The 17,256-nt window shown below is 43.6% G+C and overlaps 1 protein-coding gene across 1 annotated transcript in view; it reads left to right on the forward strand.

Annotated features, from left to right (window-relative positions):
* CCNY (cyclin Y) overlaps nt 1-17,256 on the forward strand; it is a 102,390-nt gene that overhangs the window by 72,783 nt on the left and 12,351 nt on the right. Inside the window, exons 4-7 of the mRNA XM_083406737.1 lie at nt 6,795-6,895; nt 8,899-8,934; nt 13,823-13,880; nt 14,006-14,125. Coding sequence (XP_083262863.1) covers nt 6,795-6,895; nt 8,899-8,934; nt 13,823-13,880; nt 14,006-14,125 — 315 coding nt within the window. The remainder of the gene's footprint in view (nt 1-6,794; nt 6,896-8,898; nt 8,935-13,822; nt 13,881-14,005; nt 14,126-17,256) is intronic.

Raw genomic sequence — 17,256 nt, forward strand, 5'->3', positions numbered from 1 at the left:
GGACATAATTCCAAACCATAGTGGAAAAAAGGCCAAGATTTGTATGGATCAGAGCCAGTTTTGGACTGTGTTGCCTCACTGAATAAAGCATATCATACTTGAAAATGACTCCTTGCCTTGTGGTGCTTTTTTACATGATGCTTAAAGTCTGAAGTACTCTGATCTCAACTGCTGTTTGTTTTGTCTCTCCAAACCTTTTCATACCCCTTTTTTTCAACCCACCTGGTTTTTGATACTGTGTCATCTGTTATTCGGCTTTCAGTACTTTGGGTTGAGATATCAAGGCTTTTCCCTCCCACCCCCACACACAACGTAAAATACCCCAGATTCTGTTAACATTAGAATAAAAATTGTGAGCCATAAAGGAATTGATAAAACAGCAAAGTGAACTACAAGTCTTCTGAGCCTGTCCATTTTAAAAATCTTTTTATCAGTGACTCTCAGGCTGCAAACTGTTCTGATTTAGATAGGAGGCATTCTGCTGAAGATTAGAGCTGTTCAGACATTTCCCCCACAAAAAATAAAATAAAGTAGAATAGCTGCTACAACAGAGCTAAACAGTGGGGTTTTGAAAGTTCAAAAATGATGCACAGTGGTGAACCTGTGTGCCAAATAGCAGCAGCAATATACCTCCAGAGTTCCAAATGCGTTGTGGCAAAGACAAAACAAGAAAATGCCCCTAGCAATAATGTCAGAACTTTGGTTCCTGGTCATTTCCTTTGTGATTTTCTTTTGTACTTTAAAGGCCACTTGAAAGCAGGTGTTGTGGAAGGTCACTCTTGTTTTCCAAGCTGTGCCTTTTTTCTCAGTTTCTGGCAAATGCAACTTGATCCTCAAAACACAAACCACTGGTTCCATTTTCTCTGCCTGCTGTCGTACAATGCTTTCCACAACCACAGCTTGTGATCTTGAGGCCCTGTTCAGATACTACTTACTGGGCCCAGGGTAAGCCAGAAGCAGTGTAGTTAGAGGCAGGTTAACAGAGGCAGAGTATTTGGAAGGCTGGAAAGTGGGAACTTAGGTTGGCGGGATGTTTTTACCCAGGGATAAGTTGGTGAAACTGAAGAGCAATCGGTCCTCAAGGCTGACACTTCCTAGGACCAGGAAAAGCTGCATTGGTCCACCAGATCATCTGGTGGGGCATCTGATACTGCCTAGCAGTGACCCTGGGTCCCAGTTCAGTCCTCAAATCCTTCAGCAGGCATGCTGCCTTGGTGCCCCCAGAAGGGAAGGTGCTTGAGTCTGGCTGGTAGGGCTGCTGATTTGAGACCCACATTTCCTTTTGTGGCTTTAGATGGCTCTGCCATTGCTGATAGGAAAGGGGAAGTTTCCTTCCTGGCTTGTAAGTTTGCTTGACTCTGCCGACACAAGTTCCAGCTCCTACCTTGGCAGCACAGGAACTGCATTTCAACTGATATAGAAAAATAGGGGTGATTGGCTTTTGCTGCCCAACTCCCCAAGGGACCGAGTCCCCTAAGCCCATGATCAGTTAGAGATGAATGAATGGAGGCAGGATGCAGTGAAAGCAATGTAGATCTTTTATTTTTCTGTTGCAAAACAATAGAGTTCCCTCCCCTCCTAGCAAGGAGACAAGAGAGACCCAGAACCAAGAAGAAGCATCTCTCTTAAGGGTTTGCATTTTGGAGTGGAGAAGAAGGGACATTCCCTCTACAGACAGTCAGAAATGACATCACACATAAGGTGGGGTTTCTGTGGCTCAGGCAGGCAGGCCAAGGTGTGATATCCCTCAGGATTTAGCAAGTTTCACATAGTTCCAGACACAGTTTACACAAAACATGAGCGTTTGATAAGACAATCAGAATGCCTGTCAGACATCCTTCATGCAGAGCATCTGGGCAAATAATGAAAATTAATACAAAGGAGGTTCATAGATACAGGAGAGGAATCTCTTCAGGAAAATCCCCGTGTTCTCAGGCAAGGGGGATTAAGGAGGTAGAGGAAATATCTAGCATCTTTAGAAGAGCCAAGGTGGCTTTTGGATTGCTCTTCTGTACTATTTTAGACATGTGGTTTATATACTTATGTATGTGCAATTACCAACATTTATTCTATATTTGAGACCTTAGAATTCCTATAACACTACCCACAGCCATGGACTCTCCCACGCCCTGGGATATGTACTGCATCCTTTTCAAACCTGGGACGCCATGCCCAGCAGTCCATTTGTTACATTCTCCTGATGGTAACGGGATGGGAAGAAGGCAATTGCCAGACTTCTGAGACATGAGGTCCAGAGTGGATGGACCTTTGGGCTCTTCTTTCCTTCTGAAATAATGTAGAAACAACTTCTACCAGTATTTTCTTGCAGTCAGACCAGGGCCAGCTGCACTGGGGGGTTTGTGAGGGGGGGGGGAGGCTTGACATGGGACCCTCTGGTGACCTCCTTTTCATGCTGTGGGCCCTCTGCATGAAGGCACGGAGCCTCTCCCCCTCCTATATATTTTCTCTGGAGGCACAGTAAGGGCACAGTAAGACTAGCCAACTCTCAAAAGGAGGAGGAAGAGGAGGAGGGGTGTGTGGTAGTGGCACTCTACCAACATATACCAGTCAACTGTCATTATATTTGCCCACAAGGGTGCCACCTAATGACATTTGGCCTGAGTCCGGTTATTGCAATAGGCACCCATCCAGCAGACATGATCTGAACCAGAGCCAAGGCTGCCACTTCCTCTTGTGCTAGTAGTCCTGGCTTCATTTCGGTTTTTATTTATTTTTACAAAAAGGTATCTTGAAGGAGCACAGGGGAGATGGTGATGATGATTGTATTTAAGTAGCCAACACCCTTTCTTCAGCTTACCAGAGTCTCTAAGTCTATAAGCTTATCAGATTGTTACCAGCTTATCAAAGTCTCTAAGCCTGGAAGCAATGTTCCCAGAGACTTAAAAAAACAACCCCTCACAGCAACTTTTCCCAGAATCTGATGAAGGTTTTTGGAGTTGCCTTGGTTCATAATGAACAGCACTCCAATAAATCTTCAACAGTTTCCTGGATAAAGGTTGTTTGTAGTCTAGATGTGGGGTTGGACTAGATGACCCTCAGGATCTCTTCCAACTCTACACTTCTTACTTCTATGGGAAGATAGAAATAAAGAAGGAAATAGTGTAAGAGGAGAGTAGAAGCCCAGGAGATCTAGGAAAGCAATTATCTGTAAAGCCCCTTAATAGTTTTGGATAAAGTAGCAGTGGACTTGGTGTCCACACTTTCTGACAAACCTTTTTTTTTTAGAGTTGTTGGTTTGTGCTTTTGTATTTTATGTGTTTCCTCCGTAAGTGCATGGTGCATCTCTGAGCAGTGCAAGTTGACTCCTCTGTACTGTAATTCCAGAGCAGTGCTTTCTCTCATTCTTCCTAATACAGACAGTGTGCTTTTTAAAAAGGCAATGTGAGAGGTGCTGATGTTTGTTGGCATTGTACAAAAGTGTCAGAGATAAATACTATTGTGGTAGCGTTGAAGATAGCAGTGCTATAGAGTTCATGCTCATTGAAACCAATGGGTCTCAAACTGTATAGGGAGGGCACAAAATTCCAGGGAGGGTTGGGACCCAGAATCCATGACCAAGGTAGATGGAACACCTTTCCCACTATAGGGTTCCTCATTGATCCATAAAAATTGTAGCATTGGCTTTGCAAGACGGTAACTCAATATAAAAATGCTGCTTTTTACTAATGATGATCCAAATGTGTGGAGTAGCTATACCTCAGTAATAAAGTGCATGCTTTGCATTTGCAAGGTTCCCAGGTTCACATCCCAGTGTCCCTTGTTCCATTATCTGTAGCAGTAGCCTTAAGAGAGCTGCTACCAGGCAGTATGGACAATATTGGGCTTGAGGTGGACCGGTAGTCCAACACGATATGATTCAGCTTCATCAGTTCTGTATAAATGTGTTGGATTTTTATTTTTTTTAATGTAGAGCTTTCGATGAGATTTGAATTCAGCTGTTTGCCCGCTTGATCTGGGTTTTTTTCTCTCTCTTAAGGGTCAGTTTGTTGGTTCTAATATGTAAAGTAGCCAGTGGTGGGACAGAAGTTGCGAGGCACCTAAGTCATTTCCTTCTTTCATCACAGATAATAGGTATTTCTACAATATTTATGCACCATCCTCCGATTGCTTAGCACAAAGCCTTTGCCAGCCTGGTGCTCTCCAGATATTTTGGACTACAACTCCCATCAGCCCCAATGATCATGAATAGCTCCACAATTAAGCCTGGTTCAGCACTTGCACATTTATTGGCTGCAGCATCCAGTAGACTGGTTGGGTCTTGATAATGCAGCCCTGGGTGGACTGGAATAGGTAAACCTTATGGGTGCATTCTTACTATTAATCCACCCTTTACCCTGTTCTGGATATTACCCAGCTTATTCTTGGTCCTGGAATAAAGGTTATGATGAAATAGCAGCAGGACACCCCTTACTTCTCATGGTCATTCATTGGGAGTGGGAGTGGATTAGTGAGAATAGAGGGATGAGGACATCCTCCTAGTGTACTCATTACACATGGCATAGATGGGGCTGTGAATATATATAGCATCCATTGTTAGCTATGTAGGGTGGGCATAGGTGTCTTATCTGCTTTTCAGTTTGAAGACCAAAGAAAACCAATTTAAGAAATTGTTTCAAAGTCTCTGCTGAAAGACACGTATTTGTTTACTTCTGAAGATGGGGTAAACCAAGATGACCTCCTTCAAGAAAAATCCCATTGCTGGATAAACCTCTTTTGTTGTTGTTGGTTTCTAATCTTCCTTTCTTTTGTCTCATGGAGAAGTGTTGACTGAGTACAGAGATGCCTGAAGTTGATTGGGCATGTGGTAGATTGCATAGTCATACCTATTGTGTGGTGGTGAAAGGGGCAAAGAAGGCTAATTTGGTGTTTCCATCACAACCTTGAGTAGTTGGCCAGCAGAGTTATTCCATGTGGTGAGTGGAGTTACTGTCCTCCTTGCGAATGCTTCGGGTTTTGAGCGCCGCTAACCCAAAGCTAGATGCTCCCAGTTGCAAACTGTGCCCCAGGATGTGAGTGGAAGTTGCGTGCTTGCAGCGTGGCAGCAGCGGGAGGCGCCATAAGCGAAAGCGCACCTCATGTTACGAGCGATTTCGGCTTAAGAACGGACCTCCGGAACGAATTAAGTTCGTAACCGGAGGTGCCACTGTATTGGAACTTAGGCAATAAAATAACTTGTCGTCTTGTTGAGTTGAATGCTCCCATTATAACAGATCCACAACTTCTTGCCTGGTCTTGTGGGATCAGTTTAATGGTAGACCAAATGCTCTTGTACAACATGCTCCCTCGACCCCTGTGCATCGTAACTTTATTTAAGCTAGCTGAGTTGGATAGGTGGGTCCAGGAGTGGTTGGTGTGTGTGTGTGTGTGTTGCCACAGTAACAAATGCTCCTTTTCTGGGTAAGGTGTTTTGGCAGGTGGTAGCAGTCCAGCTGCAGAAACTCTTGAAGGAAACTGATTATCGTATATACTCGAGTATAAGCTGACTTTTCCAGCACATTTTTCATGCTGAAAAAGCCCCTCTCGGCTTATACTCGAGTGAGGGTCCTTTCAGGCTGCTCCTTCCTCCACCTTTGCCGTTGTCGGCGGCGGAGGAACGAGCAGCCTAAAAGCAGCCTTTTTGGGCTGCTTGTTCTTCATCCTCCACTGCTGCCACCACCAGGTTTGTGGTGTGGTGAACCGGCTTATAATCGAGTCAATAAGTTTTCCCAATTTTTGTGCTAAAATTAGGTGCCTCGTCTTATATTCAGGTCGGCTTATACTCGAGTATATATGGTATGTTGATTCACTTCAGTATGGGTTCAGGCCTGGTTTTGGGACAAAATTGGTCTTGATTGCTCTGATGGAGGACCTTCTTCAGGAGAGGGACAGCAGCTGGGTTTGCTGTGTGGAGTATTTTTATGATCAGCTACTGCTGATGAGCTGCTAGGTCAGGTTCACAGTTTTGTTGTTAACAAAACAACTGAACAACTCTGGAGCAAGTTACCTGAAACATAATCTGATCCTGTGTAGACCACTTAGATCATTTCGAAAGTTCTACTCCTGATACTGCAGCCTGCAGAATATCATAGGGTGGTGAACAAAAAGCAGTTACATTCTGCTGTTTCCCCTGTAATATAGAATGGCTTTTTATCTCACACACGTGAAATGTCAACTATCAATTGCTTCAGTCATCTTGTAAAGACCTCTCTTTTTGCCCAGGCTTTTCCTGACCCATAAAACCAGAACCTTAAAAATAATTTACATCAATTCCCTGCATTCCTCCTTTTATTTGTGTTTATATGCTTTTATACTACTGTTTTTGTTTTAATAATATTGTTTGTTGCTTTGTTGTTGTTGTTGTTGTTGTAGTAGTAGTACACCACTTAGAAAATTTAAAAATACTAAGGGGTTTAGAAATGCCTTTAAAGAAATAAATAATAAGTAAACCAATTTCCTCAGTCCTTTAGTCATTGTATTTTGAAATGAAAGTGTGGTGGTTGCATTCTACTTACGAACCCATGCAAACATTTGTGTGTGTGTGTTTGTGTTTGTGTGTGTGTGTTTGAATCAAATTATCCTCATTCGCTTTATTAAGCCACTAGCAAAGTCTTATTTCTGTGTGATTCATGAGGTACCCAAGCCCTGAAAAAAGAATTCCCAGACCCCTGTTGACTTGAGTGTGCCTACGTGTGTCTGCAAGAGACAGAGAGGAACTGTTTACTCCATGTTGTGCTGTCTAAGGAATGCCTTTGGTCCAACGTCACTGCCACTATTCTTGTATGTTTGCCTTCTAGCATGCTCCTGGTCAACTGAGAAGGAAATACAGTTCCTGTTCCACTATTTTCCTGGATGACAGCACAGTCACTCAGCCCAACCTCAAGTATACAATTAAAAGGTGGGTATGGTGGCATTTTTTTGTTTTTGTTTACTTATTTCTGCATAATTGCTTCTATAACAAAGGCACTCCAAAAGAGGAGGGAGGACCTAATCCAGCCTTTCCCAACCTGGTGGGTGCTCTCCAGATGTTTTTGCAGTATACCTCCCATCATCCTTGGCCATTTGGCCATGCAGGCTGGAACTGATGGGAGTTGTAGTCCGAAACAGCTGGGTTTGCTTTGAATGAAGCACTCCAGTAATAAACCACATGCTTGCTGGCTTGTTCAGATGTGGTCTGAACGCTTGAAGTCAACATTTGGCTGCAGAAGTCTTCTACGTTTTGTTGTTTTACACACTAAACTGAACACAGGTACAAGCTATCTCTGCACATGTACAGGTGTTTGGGTGAAAGAGTGTTTTTGTACAGTTCAGCTATGGTGTATACAGCAACACAAGATTGTGTACACATTGAACTTTCCATGTGAATAACTGTATGAGTGTACAGCTCAAGTATGCTGTACCCAAATTGTACACTTGTGAAACTGCTATAGTGAAAGAACTGTGCCATCAATGAACACAAACATTTGTTTTTCCACAAGGAAACCGTTGATTTTGCTACTGCAGTCAGGTTTTTAGTTATCTGCTCAGACTTTCAATATGTACATGTGGATGCAAACACACCATAAACCTTTGACCCATTAACATCATTGGTGTTTATATTCAAAAGTTGTGGTTGAGGTTTGCAATTACCATGACACCGAAATGCTAGCATATTTGTTTGTAAAAAATTGTGCAAACTTCTAGAAGAGGCATAAATAACCCCTTTGTGTCCTTTCTTTCCTCTCCTCCCCAATTTGCTCCCAAAAGCTTTTGAAACCCCATAAAAGGCAAATCATAGTATAATTGGACCGTGCTGTCTGTGTTAACTCATGATGCATTGGAAAAATAGTGGTTTTCTTGTAAAAGTCCTTTTGAGGAGAAAATCTAGCTTGACACACACACACACACACACACACACACGTCTATAAAGGACACAGTGGGAAGTTGCAAGCCCAGATAAGACTAGCAAACAGTAAATTGTTTCTAATAGAAGTAGATTGTTGTTCAAGAAGTAGATACTATAAAATATCTTCTCTGTGTTTCTGCTTCCTTTTAGGTTTTCTGTTCATCTCCTCTGAACAGTTAGAGCAATAGTTCTTCCTGCTTCCTCCTCTAGATTACCTGCTATTATTCCTTTTCCATAGTCAATTGATAAAACTCTTCTCCCCAAACTGATATCCTTATACCAAGTATACCCCCTATTGCTGGTTTGTCTTTCTGTTCTCTCTCCCTCCTTCACTCAGTTCAGAAATTGTCCTCCTTGCTGCAATTGCACCTGACCTCTCTGTAAGTTTCTGTGCTGGATCCCTGTCAGTTTCTGCAATTTGTCCCCTTTTCCCGTTCCACTTTTGTTCCTCCCCATTGCAACTCCATGGCCTAGCCAAAATATTTTGCAAGTCAAAGTATCTACACTTTGCTTGTGGTGCTGCAAAGGATATTGGGATGCACTGCTCCAATTGCACTAGATTTGCTAGTGTGCTAGTTTCACTGATGCCCCTAAAAGTATTGCATTCCCAAGCTACCCCTTGAACTACTTGCGAGGCAGGTTGACCTGCCCCGCACCCGCCTGATGCTGCTCTCGGCACACGGAAGACCTCTGCCGCCGCTGGCGGTTTCAATTCCCTCTCCTCTTTTGAATCAATTTCTTTTAAAATGCGCTTCTCTCAAAGATCTGAAGAAGCACTTTATTTAGTGCTGTGCAGATTGATGGGAGTTAGCCCTGCGTGCTACAGGTTAACATCCACCACTTTGTTTATTGATCCCTGCTCTCTCCCTTGGCAAGAAACGGTTCCTACAGGTTGCCTGAGCCTTCTCGGAAGGTTAAAAATGGTTGTCAAGGCTTAGCAATGTGACTTTGTAGAAAACATTAAATTGGTATCCCAGATCACTAACTCTGTATTTTCACTCTGTTTTCTTTTACAGTGTAGCTCTTGCAATATATTACCACATCAGAAACAGGTATGTTTATGTTGGGAGACCAAATTATTCCCCCACCCCACCCTTCATTAGTTTCCTCTCACCCTCTGTTTAATTGCCTATAGTTAACGTGTGCAAGCAATAATACCTGGTGTAGGACCACTTCATATGTTACCTCAGCGGCAACAACAGTTCTCCAGGGCTTCAGAAAATGATCAAAGGCCTGGAAACGATGCCTTATGAGGAACGGCTAAGGGAGCTGGGCATGTTTAGCCTGGAGAAGAGGAGGTTAAGGGGTGATATGATAGCCATGTTCAAATATATAAAAGGATGTCACATAGAGGAGGGAGAAAGGTTGTTTTCTGCTGCTCCAGAGAAGCGGACATGGAGCAATGGATCCAAACTACAAGAAAGAAGATTCCACCTAAACATTAGGAAGAACTTCCTGACAGTAAGAGCTGTTCGACAGTGGAATTTGCTGCCAAGGAGTGTGGTGGAGTCTCCTTCTTTGGAGGTCTTTAAGCAGAGGCTTGACAACCATATGTCAGGAGTGCTCTGATGGTGTTTCCTGCTTGGCAGGGGGTTGGACTCGATGGCCCTTGTGGTCTCTTCCAACTCTTCTATGATTCTATGATTCAAATGGGGGTCTTTCTTAGCCCTGTCAGCCGACACCAGAGATTGTACCTGGAACCCTCTACCCTGGCCTTTGACACTTGAGATATATATATTTCTAGGACCCATCAAATTGTTGGGACTGTAATTTGTTTTAAACTGTTTTAAATACTGTATTTTGAAATGGCTGTAGTTCGCCCTGGCACCTTGTGGTAAAGGGCAGGCAAGAAATCTAAATAAATAATAAAGAGGATTAGGCAAATTTACGGAAGGCAAGGTAATCAGTGGCAGCCAGCCACAATGGCCATGCTCTACAATGGCATTATGCCTCTGAATACCACTTTATGGTAATCACAGTTGGGCAGAGTGGTGTTGCACTCACGTCCAGCTTGTCCCACAGATATCTGGTCAGCCACTGTGAGAACAGGATCATCTTTATTTATACCCTGCCTTTTCCCCCCAGTGGGACTCTAGGCAGCTTACAAATTCTCTTGCCAATTGCAAGGTGGTTCTTTTAAAACGGGATTCAGAAGTAATACAAAACACAAGTTAGTGACAAGATTAAAGATTTTATTCTAAACAGCAAGCAATATATACATACCAAGCAAGGACCTCAATCTGCCACTTGGAAGCCCTCAAGACGTGGTGAAGTGTCTTGGCAACCAGGTAGCCTCAGGTTGCACAGCCCCACAACTGTCAGTCCATGCCTGAGCTTCTCTCGAAAACTCTGCCCACAACCATCCGATTTATAGATAGCTATCCTGTGTGGTTTGCCCAGCTGGCTACATGCAGATTATTCATTAGCCACTCTCTCCCAATGCCTCTCTTTCTCCAAACAATGTCCAGCATCAAAGAAGGTACCTAGCCCTATCACTTTCTTCAACAGATTAGGACATTAAAGGCTGCTCTCATGCCATCAAAGAATTTACCGTATTTTTCGCTCTATAACACGCACTCGACCATAACACGCACGTAGTTTTTAGAGGAGGAAAATCCGTAGGCATGCCACCTGTAGGCATTCCCTCCATAACACACACAGACATTTCCCCTTACTTTTTAGGAGGAAAAAAGTGAGTGTTATGGTGCAAAAAATACGGTAAGAGACAAGGAGAGGAAGAAGGAACAGAGGGCAGGAAGAGGGCAACTGTGTCAGATCATTAACTCCTCGAAATACAATTTTGTCTTCCGGATAGATTGCCCATACACAAATAAGGACTGCTAAAAACATAAGAGAAAACTTTTTTTTTAAAAAAAATTAAACATTAATAGGATTAAAACTTAACATGCATTTATAACATTGGTATTAAAACCATACCAATAATTGCAAGAATGGCATGGCGACAGTCCTTTCATTAAAAGCAGCGAGTTCCCCAAAGCCTGTCTGAATAAAGCCGTCTTCACCTGCCAGTGGAATGACAGCAAGGGGGGAGCTAGTCTAGCTTCTCTAGGGAGGAAGTTCCAAAGCCTGGGAGCAGCCACCGAAAAGGCCCTCTCTCACATCCCCATCAAACCTGCCTGTAAGGGTGGTGGAACTCAGAGAAGGGTTTCCCTCAAAGATCGCAAAACCCAGGCACGTCCTGTACTAGATGGGCCATTGTCCTGATCCAACAAGCTCGTCTTATGTTTCTAAGATGACAACAACAAAAACAACAACACTATTGGAAGCTTTTGCTCTGCAACTGTGATATGAATCCTTCCCTACTTGATCGTCACCTGGAAGAGCAATGACAGAATAAAAAATGCGTAAATTGGCCGTGCCCATATGGCTCTGGGATTCCAAACACTGCAACAACACTATTGGATGCGGCTCTTAAAATAAGGCCAGGTCTCAACTTTCAAATGTCCATTGTCTGCTGAGCTTGCGTAATTCTGATGGTGGCGTTTAAGTTTCCTTAGAATTTAGACCAGCTTAGCAAGTTCCTTAGACAGAGAGCAGGAATGCAGGGCAGGTGTAGGGTGGAAGGAGAATATACTCACATCCTGAAGTAGCGGGGCAGCAAAGCCACTAAAATCCCATCTCCTAGAAACTGGAAGTCTTGCCAAAGATTCCCTTTTAATTTCTTGGTGTTTCTGCAGACATAATATTAGCTGGCCCTTAACTAGGGTTGATGGCTCAAAGTCAGGTTTGGGGATTATGCTCCCTTTGCCATTTCTCTCTCCCCTTGCTCTAATTTCCCCCCTCTTCCTATACTGATTATCACAAACTTAGGTGTCCTCTAAAAATAGTTTTCAGAACTCTGGAGATGAGCTGGGCATGAGCTTAGGGGCAGGTAAGAGCTGCAGCTGCTGGTGGTGGTTTTGTTCTTTTACAATCTAACCAGTAATAATTTATAATAATTTATTATTTATACCCTGCCCACCTGGCTGGGCTTCCCCTGCCACTCTGGGCGGCTCCCAACAGAACACTAAAACAGAATACAACTCCAAACATTAAAAACTTCCCTAAACAGGGCTGCCTTCGAATGTCTTATAAAAGTCAGATAGTTGTTTGTTTCCTTGACATCTGACAGGAGGGCGCCACTACTGAGAAGGCTCTTTGCCTGGTTCCCTGTAACCTCACATCTCACAGTGAGGAAACTGCCAGAAGGCCCTCGGAGCGGGACCTCAGTTTCCGGGCTAGATGATGGGGGTGGAGATGGTCCTTCAGGTATACAGGACCAAGTTCTGTTTAGGACTTTAAAGGTCAGCACCAACACTTTGAATTGTGCTCAGAAACATATTAGTAAAAACAGTAATTTTTTTCAAGTGGAAATTGCTGTGGGACTCTTATTGTGGTTGCCAGTACACAGCATGTTCTCCATGCGCCCTCTGCTGGATCTCAGTGATATTGTGCTTTGTTCTGAGCTGGCTCAGAGCAAAGGTCCTATCTAGTCCAGCATCCTCTTTGACCCTTCAGACAGCTAGCTAATGCCCATGGGAAGCCCTCAAACAGGGCAGGAAGACAGTAGCCCTCTTCCATTGTTCCATAGCAACAGGTTTTCCATAACAAACTGCCTCTGATCCTGGAAATAGTATATTTTTTTTATTATTATTATTATTGATATTGTTATTATTATTATTATTACTCAGTCACTTTTTAATGAAATGGACTCTTAAAGTGACTTACAATATAATACAAAAATTAAAACTAATGTAAAGCTAAATCAAAATAAAAGCTGAAAACATGGATATATGTAAAAACCAACCTAACAAATCCCATCCACTAAGAGAGGCCTTTTGCAACAGTTCTATTGCAGAACAATCAGTGACTTAAGACTGGAGCAATTCCACTTCTTCTTTGCATTTCAGCACAGATTCTCCCTCCACAACCTGTAGAATAGGATTTCCCAAACTGTAGTCCATGGGCCACTGGTGGACCATCAGCTTCGTTCAGGTGGTCTGTGAGATGTCTGTAAACAAATCCAATTAAAGCTCATACAGAGTACATCACAGTAAATATAGCCATTAGCCATCATGATTCGTAGCCTGATCCTCTGTGAATTTGCCTGATTCTTTTTTAAATCCATCTAAAGTACTGGCCATCCCTGCATGTAATGACAGTGAATTCTGCACATCTATTATGCATTGTGTGAAGTTTCACAAGAACTTAAAACATAAAATAAATGGGAAAGACTTTCACATTATGTTAATAGTTTGAGGTGTTTTTTTTTTTTAATTGTCCAAAGCAGTAGTTTCCCGTTAGCTAAGTATGGCGGACCCCGTGTTTTCAAAAGCTAAACCATCGACCCCCTGCTTTTGAAAAATTTGATATCTTTATGGTAGTTTTTGTTATGTGAATGGTGCCACAGACCCCCTGGGTGGGTTGTGCAAACCCCTCCTGTAGTCCACGGGCCACCAGTTGGGAATAGTAAAACAACCCTCTGTCAACAATATTTAAATTTGTGCTTCCGCAACCAAAATTATAAGCACAAGTTTCTGTAATGCTTGTAGTTGTTTCTGTAGAGCAGCCTTCCCCAACTTGGTGCCCTCCTATTGTTGTTGAACTCCAGTTCCCATCATCTTTGACCATTGGCCCTGCTGCTTGGGGCTGATGGAAGTTGTAGTCCAATAACATCTGGAGGGCAACACATGGGCTATTCTGGAAATTAAGCAATTGATTAATTTAACGTGATAGGGCAATATTTGCATGAGATGCAACTTTATTATTGTCCGCAGCCATGTGGCTCTTTCATATACATTACTGGAGCAGAGAGAAGTGATTCCCAGTGTATAGAGTTCTTTCATTTTGCCATAATAATAGTTTCCCACTTCCTCCTCTTTCGCCCTCCATGGCGTAACAATTTTGTATTTTTCTCTTTTTCCTGTTCTCTCTTTCCAGGGACACAGATGGAAGGATGCTCCTAGATATTTTTGATGAAAACCTCCACCCCCTTACGGTAAATATCATCTGCCTCATTCTTTCATTTGTTTCTTCTTGAGGTGCCTTCTACCCACTCCTGTTAGTTGCTTCAAAGCCATGGACTGTAGTTTGCTCACCTTTTAAATAATGCTGTTCCTGCAGAAATCCGAAGTGCCGCCAGATTATGACAAACATGACCCAGAGCAGAAGCAGATTTACCGCTTTGTGCGGACGCTGTTCAGCGCCGCTCAGCTGACTGCTGAATGTGCCATTGTCACCCTGGTGAGTATGCAAAGCCACCGTGCCGTCCTCTAGGTTGAACCATAACTCATTGGGACAGGACCATATCTCACTGGTATGCACCTCTTCTGTGTGCAGAAGGCCCTGGACCACTGGTCCTGCTAGCTAGGAATGGTGGGAGTAGTAGTCCCATCAGCAGCTGGAGCCCCAAGTTTGGGAAGTACCGCTCCCTGGATTTGCTACTGCCTCTTTAGGATTGCCCCGATGCCGCTTCTGGTAGTACACACTCTTAGGGCATATTGTAAAACCACACGCCCCGGTACAGGTGCCCATCCCTACCTTACTGTATGCTTGTGAAACATGGACCACTTATAAACGCCATTTCCAACTCCTTGAAAGATTCCATCAATGGTGTCTCCAAAAATGTTTACACGTCACTTGGAAAGACAGGCAAACTAATGCCAGTGTACTGGAAGAAGCAAAGATCATGAGTGTCGAAGCAATGATTCTTCAACATCAACTTCGTTGAACTGGTCATGTTGTTCAGATGCCTGATTATCGTCTTCCAAAGCAACTACTCTATTCTGAACTTAAAAATGGAAAGCGTAATGCTGGTGGTCAACAAAAGAGGTTTAAAGACTCTCTCAAGGCAAATCAGAAAACATGCGGTGTAAACACTGACAGCTGGGAAACGCTGGCCTGTGAGAGCTCCAATTGGCAAACAGTCTTTACCAAAGGTGTCATGGGCTTTGAAGACGCTCGAACTCAGAACGAAAGGGTGAAATGTGCTAATAGGAAGGCACGCTTGGCAAATCCACACCATGATCAACTCCTGCCCAGAAACCAATGTCCCCACTGTGGATCCAGAATTGGTCTCCACAGTCACTTATGGACTCATTGTTAAGACTGTGTTCATGGAAGACAATCTTACTCGGGTACGAGCGATCGCCAAAGAAAAAGCAGCCCATCTTGAGGCATGAACATGATCAGCGTGGCATATCACAATCATTGATTTTCTCTTGGGGCAGTAAAGTACAATTTTTTCCTTGTAAAGAAATTGAGTGTTGTATGCAGCAAGGCACCTATGATTGGGGTGTTTTTGGGTGTGTGTATGAATGGGGAGGAGAGTTGTAGCCATTGCTATACAGTGGTACCTCTGGTTACGAACTTAATTCTTAACCCGAAACTGTTCTTAACCTGAGGCACGCTTTTGCTAATGGGGCCTCCCGCTGCTGCCGCGCCCTCAGCACATGATTTCCGTTCTCATCTTGAGGCAAAGTTTGTAACCCAAGGTACTACTTCTGGGTTAGCGGAGTTTGTAACCTGAAGTGTTTGTAACCCGAGGTGTTTGTAACCCGAGGTACCACTGTATACAGTAAGGGAATCTATTTAAAGGGGGCTTAGCCTAGATTATAACTTGGCTGTGCGAAGGGATACTGTTACACTCTGCCCCGGTGATTGATTCATATAATACACAGGTGGGGGTTGTAGTCGTGCAGGCTTCCTGTGGATGTTAAAGTCTGGAACTTTTCCATGTTTGTGCGCGGCTGATTGTAAATCATTATAGCTTCAAGCAAAGAATCTTGGACAACTGTCAACAACAGACAGGAGCATTAATAAAAGCTGATGGATGCACAAAGGGCTGCGTGAGTGACTGGCACACATTTGTGGCTGATGCGAAGCGAGGTCTTTTTATTTTTTTAAAAAAGAATTAATCCTGCATACGCGTCTTGCTGGCGCGTGCTGGACTATCGAGCAATGTTGATAGCTGAGGGCGAGGGTCACCCACCTAAAAATAAGCCATTATTGCTTAAAGATCAAGCAGGCTATTGCAAAGCTGGCCAAGGTTCAGAAAAGGGCAGCCAAAACAATCAAGGGGCTGGAGCTCTCAGGAGCTGAGCTTACACTATTTGGGGCTTTTTCGTTACGGAGGAAAAAGGCAAGTAAAGGACTGAGGGCTGATAATAATAAATAATAAATAATAATAATAATTTATTATTTGTACCCCGCCCATCTGGCTGGGTTTCCCCAGCCACTCTGGGCGGCTTCCATAGAAACCAAAAATACACTAAAATATCACAGATTAAAAACTTCCCTGAACAGGGCTGCCTTAAGATGTCTTCTGAATGTCAGGTAGTTATTTATCGCTTTGACATCTGATGGGAGGGCGTTCCACAAGGCGGGCGCCACTACTGAGAAGGCCCTCTGCCTGGTTCCCTGTAGCTTTGCTTCTCGCAATGAGGGAACTGGATAAAGACATGTAAGAATATGCACAGTATGGGAAAACTCACATGCATCGAAGGAAGCTAAACATTGGAAGGTTCAGCTATTACTTCACAACACATATCTGGAATATGGGATTTGATGCCACGATGGCCACCAGCCTTTAAGAGGATTGGACAAATCCATGAAGGTTATCGATGGCTGTCAGCCACAATGGCTCCGTTCTGCCTCCCTCCATAGGCAGAGCTCATATAGCTCTGAGTACCAGTTGCTGGGAGCTGCAAGAGCAAAGGTTTTATAGATGGCTGACCCCATCAAAAGTCTTGAAAGCGGATTGTCTGCATGCAGGACCCCTTCTCTGTCCATTGGGCCACTGTGACTCTCTTATTTAATCTCAGCTGCACTGGATATGTTCCAGGGCCTTTCAGTCATGTGGCATAATCATTTAGCAGTGTCACATGTGTGCCAGCTTAAGATGAGGTAGAGCAAAACCCTTGAAGTTGTCTAGCCTTTGCTGTCAGTTGTTCATTACTTCATTGGCTGAGCTGCAAAATGTGAATGTTTCTCCTCCTTCTCCTCACTTAATCAAAACTGCTGTGGATTATTATAGCCTCACTGTTGCTCTGATTTCTGCTGTCTTCCTATTTTCCATATCTCCCAGTGTGTGGCATCAATGGCTAGAAGATTGCAGCCAGGGAGACCTCAGCAGAGGTCCCTGTACCCTGGACAGCTCCAGGCAGGGCTCACGCTGACTGCTTGGTGGAGACATGTCTCTTCAGCAGCCTCTTACACTTGGAATGAGCCTTATATAGGGACCGTGTCTCAGTAGCTACCTGTGCCTTTGTGAAAGGTTCCTCTTAATTTAAAGGGCCCCAGCCTTCTTCAGCAGACTGACGTCTGACAGAGAAGGTGAGACTTCAGTTTCACTGGGGCTTCTGAAATGGACTCCT

Source organism: Podarcis tiliguerta (genome assembly GCF_965153285.1).
Source record: "Podarcis tiliguerta genome assembly, chromosome: 12".
In the NCBI taxonomy this organism is placed as follows: Eukaryota; Metazoa; Chordata; class Lepidosauria; order Squamata; family Lacertidae; genus Podarcis; species Podarcis tiliguerta.